The sequence below is a fragment of the Carlito syrichta genome, unplaced genomic scaffold, assembly GCF_000164805.1.
Source record: "Carlito syrichta isolate Samal-C Ts95f unplaced genomic scaffold, Tarsius_syrichta-2.0.1 Scaffold304708, whole genome shotgun sequence".
In the NCBI taxonomy this organism is placed as follows: domain Eukaryota; kingdom Metazoa; phylum Chordata; class Mammalia; order Primates; family Tarsiidae; genus Carlito; species Carlito syrichta.
This window is the reverse complement of record NW_007248804.1, coordinates 329,599-333,275: the sequence shown is the minus strand read 5'-3', so window position 1 is coordinate 333,275 and position 3,677 is coordinate 329,599. Positions and strand designations below refer to the sequence as shown.

Here is a 3,677-nt window from a genome sequence, read left to right as displayed (position 1 = left end):
TTGGAGTCTCACTCTGTCGCTCAGACTGGAGTGCAGTGGCCGCTGCCAGCCACCGCAGCCTTGACCTGCTGAGCTCTAGTGATCCTTCCACCTCAGCCTTCCGAGTAGCCGGAATTACAGGCATGCACCACCACGCCCGGCTGATCTCTGGATTTATTGTAGAGATGAGGTCTCACTGCCCAGGCGGGTCTCGAACCCGCGGGCTCAGCCAATCCACTCACCTCAGCCTCCCAAAGGTGCGGGATTACAGGCTGAGCCACCGAGCCCAGCAAAATATGTTTATTAAAAGTAATCAGTAAGAACTTCGAGACTGTCTTCATGAATGGGCCAGTTGCTGATTTACATCAGCCTCTGCTGCCAGTTTATGTCTTGACTTTTCTTGGTTGCATGGTATGGAGGAAATCAGGAAGATCCTCTTCACAGAGTTAGTAGTTGAAACAGGTGTTTGTTAAGCAAAACTTGCCATCTCCAGATACTGAAAGGAATGGTAGCATGTGGTTTTGTGACTGATGAACCAGTTTATGTTAGGATGAACCATGTATAATTGCCAATCCTTCCCCTATCAAAACAGCAAATTCACAGAATGCCATCAGTGATGTCATGCACCGCATGCTAGGCCACAGGCTAAACACTGGAAGTTGGTGTCATGTATTCCACAGCACAACTCCTTGTTGTGTGAGTTCCCTGAGATACGGACAGATAGAGACCCTGAGGCTCGGGGCTTGTCCGGGCTCACTCAGGCGACCGGAGCGGGCTGGGCTGGGGCAAGGCCGTGATGCTCAGCCCGCCTGCAGGCCAGGAAGAGTCCAGCCTCTGTGCCCAGCAGCTCCTACTGGCCCGCCGCCCGGGGGCTGTCTGTTTTCTCAACGGGGTTAACCCAAGCAGCCTTGCAGCTCAGCAGAAGCCCTGCCAGTGAAAGGGGGCTTTGTGTGATGGTGACGCAGGCCGTGAGCGAGCCCAGGCAGGCGCTGCAGGCCAGCTGAGACGCCAGGCTCGTGGTGCCCACAGGAGTGGGGGCATGTCAGCGTCCATCTTTGCCCCAGCCCTTCCTGCCCTCAGGCCTTGGTCCTGCATCCAAGCGGTGAGCCATAGGATGCAAGCCTGGGCTGAGGAGAAATGGGACCCAGCCCCCGGGGTGGCTGCTGTGGGATTCAAGAGACAGGTGCTTAGGGTGTGGTCCCCAACCAGGAGCATCAGCATCACCAGGGAACTTGCTGAAAGTGGCCCCTTCCAGCCCGGGCAACTTGGCAAAACCTCATCTCTACAACAAATTAAAAATTAGCTGGGGCCGGGCTTGGTGGTTCAGCCAGTGATCCCAGTGCTTTGGGAGTCCGAGGTGAGTGGATTGCCTGAGACTGCGGGTTCGAGACCCGCTTGGGCAACTTGGCGAGACCTCACCTTTACAATAAATAAAAAAATCAGCCGGGCGTGGTAGCGTGTGCCTGTAGTTCCAGCTACCAGGAAGGCTGAGGCGGAAGGATCGCCGGAGCCCAGCAGGTCGAGGCTGCGGTGGCCGGGAGCGGCCACTGCACTCCAATCTGGGCAATGGAGTGAGACTTCAACTCAAAAAAAAATTAAAAAAGCCCACCATCAGGCTCCACCCAGGCCTCACACTATGATCTGAGATTTAACAGGCCCTGTAGGTGATGATGACTGTTCAAGTTTGAGAATTACCATAATCTAATACAAAAATAGACCGGGTGTGGTAGCTCATGTCTATAATCCCAGCACTTTGGGAGGCTGAGACAGGAGAAGCGCTTCAGGCCAGGAGTTCAAGACCAGCCTAGGCAACATAGTAGAGACTCTGTGTCTACAAAATAAATAAATAAATAAAGAATAATGCAGAAATACTCTGGCCAAGAAAATGTGATCAAAGAGTACTTTTAAGCAACTTGTAAATTAAATTCATAGGCCAGATTGTAGTGACAAGAAAAGACAGATCTGTCTAGTAAAACAGCTCATTCTGAAAACAGAAGTCACTTTGAAGTCTGCACAACTGTCATACAGAGACTGGAACTTAACAGGGTTCGTGTGCTGAGCTGGCCGATGGGTGAAGTCTACAGAAAGCAACTTTTCCTTCTACTGTCATAGTTGCCTTGGAGTTGCATCATGGTGTGTGTTCCTCTTTACAGGAAGGCATTCTCCGCACCTTGTTTTGTTTTTTTTTCTTTTTGAGTTGGAGTCTCACTCTGTCGCCCAGACTGGAGTGCAGTGGCCGCTCCCGGCCACCGCAGCCTCGACCTGCTGGGCTCCGGCGATCCTTCCGCCTCAGCCTTCCGAGTAGCCGGAATTACAGGCACGCGCTATCACACCCAGCTGATTTTTTGATTTATTGTAGAGATGAGGTCTCGCCAAGTTGCCCAGGCAGGTCTGGAACCTGCGGGCTCAGGCAATCCACTCACCTCAGCCTCCCAAAGTGCAGGATTACAGGCTGAACCACCGAGCCCGGCTTCTGCACCTTGTTTTGTCTCCCCAGGACTTCTTACATGTCTCCAGGTCGAGAATCATGTTTTTCTTCACTTGGACCTGCACTCTTGTACCATGGAATGCTCTGGAATTAGGAGCAACAGGTTTGCTACCAGATGTCTTACAAGGCAGTTGCATCAAATCTTCCATAACTGGCGTTGAAAACCCACTGGTTTGAGGCTTCTCAGGAATTTCTGAAAGTTCAGTAAATGGATCTAGTAGACAAGTCTGCTGTGAGTGGGAGGGAAAGGGAGCGAGCGGTCTAAGAAAGCTTGGGCAGAGGGTTCTTGTAGCTGACCCCCTGCAGACAGGCCCTCGAGTCTTTCAGCAGCCCTGCTCCCCCACCTCCCTAGTTTCTTCTCAGCACCTCTCTACTGCCCATTCAGTCGACAAACGTTTTTTGCGAGACCGCTAAATACTTGGCACCATGGAGATACACAATAAACAATGATTACAGACTGTAGTAAGTGCATAGATGGTGATATGATTAGGGTGGTGAAGAAGGAAGCCTCTTTTAGGTGAGTTTTAGGCTAAGAATTGGAGGACGAGCTCCCCAGGTGAAGAGTCAAGCCAGAGTGTTCCAGGTAGCTCAAACAGCAAGTGCAAAGGCCTTGAGGCAGGAAAGAGCTTGTCAGGTTTAAAGCACTAACTGGAAGGTCATTGGCTGGAGCCTGGCACATGGTGGGGAGAGGGGAGGAATGAGGTGGAAGACGGAGGCGGCCTGGGCTAGTCAGAGCTCTGTGGCGGCGGGAAGACTGAGTTTTCTTCTAAGTGCAACGGGAAGCTGCTGGAAGGTTTAAGGAGACGTCTCCACAACAGTTTTTCCCACAGGGTAGAGAACGGGCATTCTGTTGGGGGTGGAGGCGAGGAAAAACAGGCGACCGAGACGGGGGCAGGCGCTGGCTAGGATGGGGTCGAGAAGGCCCCGGCCCCCGGGAGAGGCTTCCGCCCCCCGTCCGCCAAGCAGAGCGCGGTCCCTGAGCCAAGAGGCGCCAGCGAGCCAAGCAGGAAATGAGGCAGCTGCACTTCCCCTCACACTTCCCCTCGCCGGGGTCGTTTCCCTCCCAGGGGGCGCTTCCTAGTTCTGGGGCCTTGTACAACAGTGTGGGAGGAGAAAGGGGGGCGTGGCAGTGGCAGTGCCCCCGGCCTCAGTGTGGGCCATCCTGCCGCCGCCTCTGCGGGCAGAGCCGGAACGGAGACTTTCTGCTCCA

At 53.6% G+C, this 3,677-nt stretch overlaps 1 protein-coding gene across 1 annotated transcript in view; it reads left to right on the top strand.

Moving 5' to 3' along the window:
* Positions 1-1,018: 1,018 nt before the first annotated feature.
* Positions 1,019-3,677, top strand: part of SNX22 (sorting nexin 22) — a 5,209-nt gene continuing 2,550 nt past the window's right edge. The window contains exon 1 of the mRNA XM_021713738.1: positions 1,019-1,081. Coding sequence (XP_021569413.1) covers positions 1,019-1,081 — 63 coding nt within the window. The remainder of the gene's footprint in view (positions 1,082-3,677) is intronic.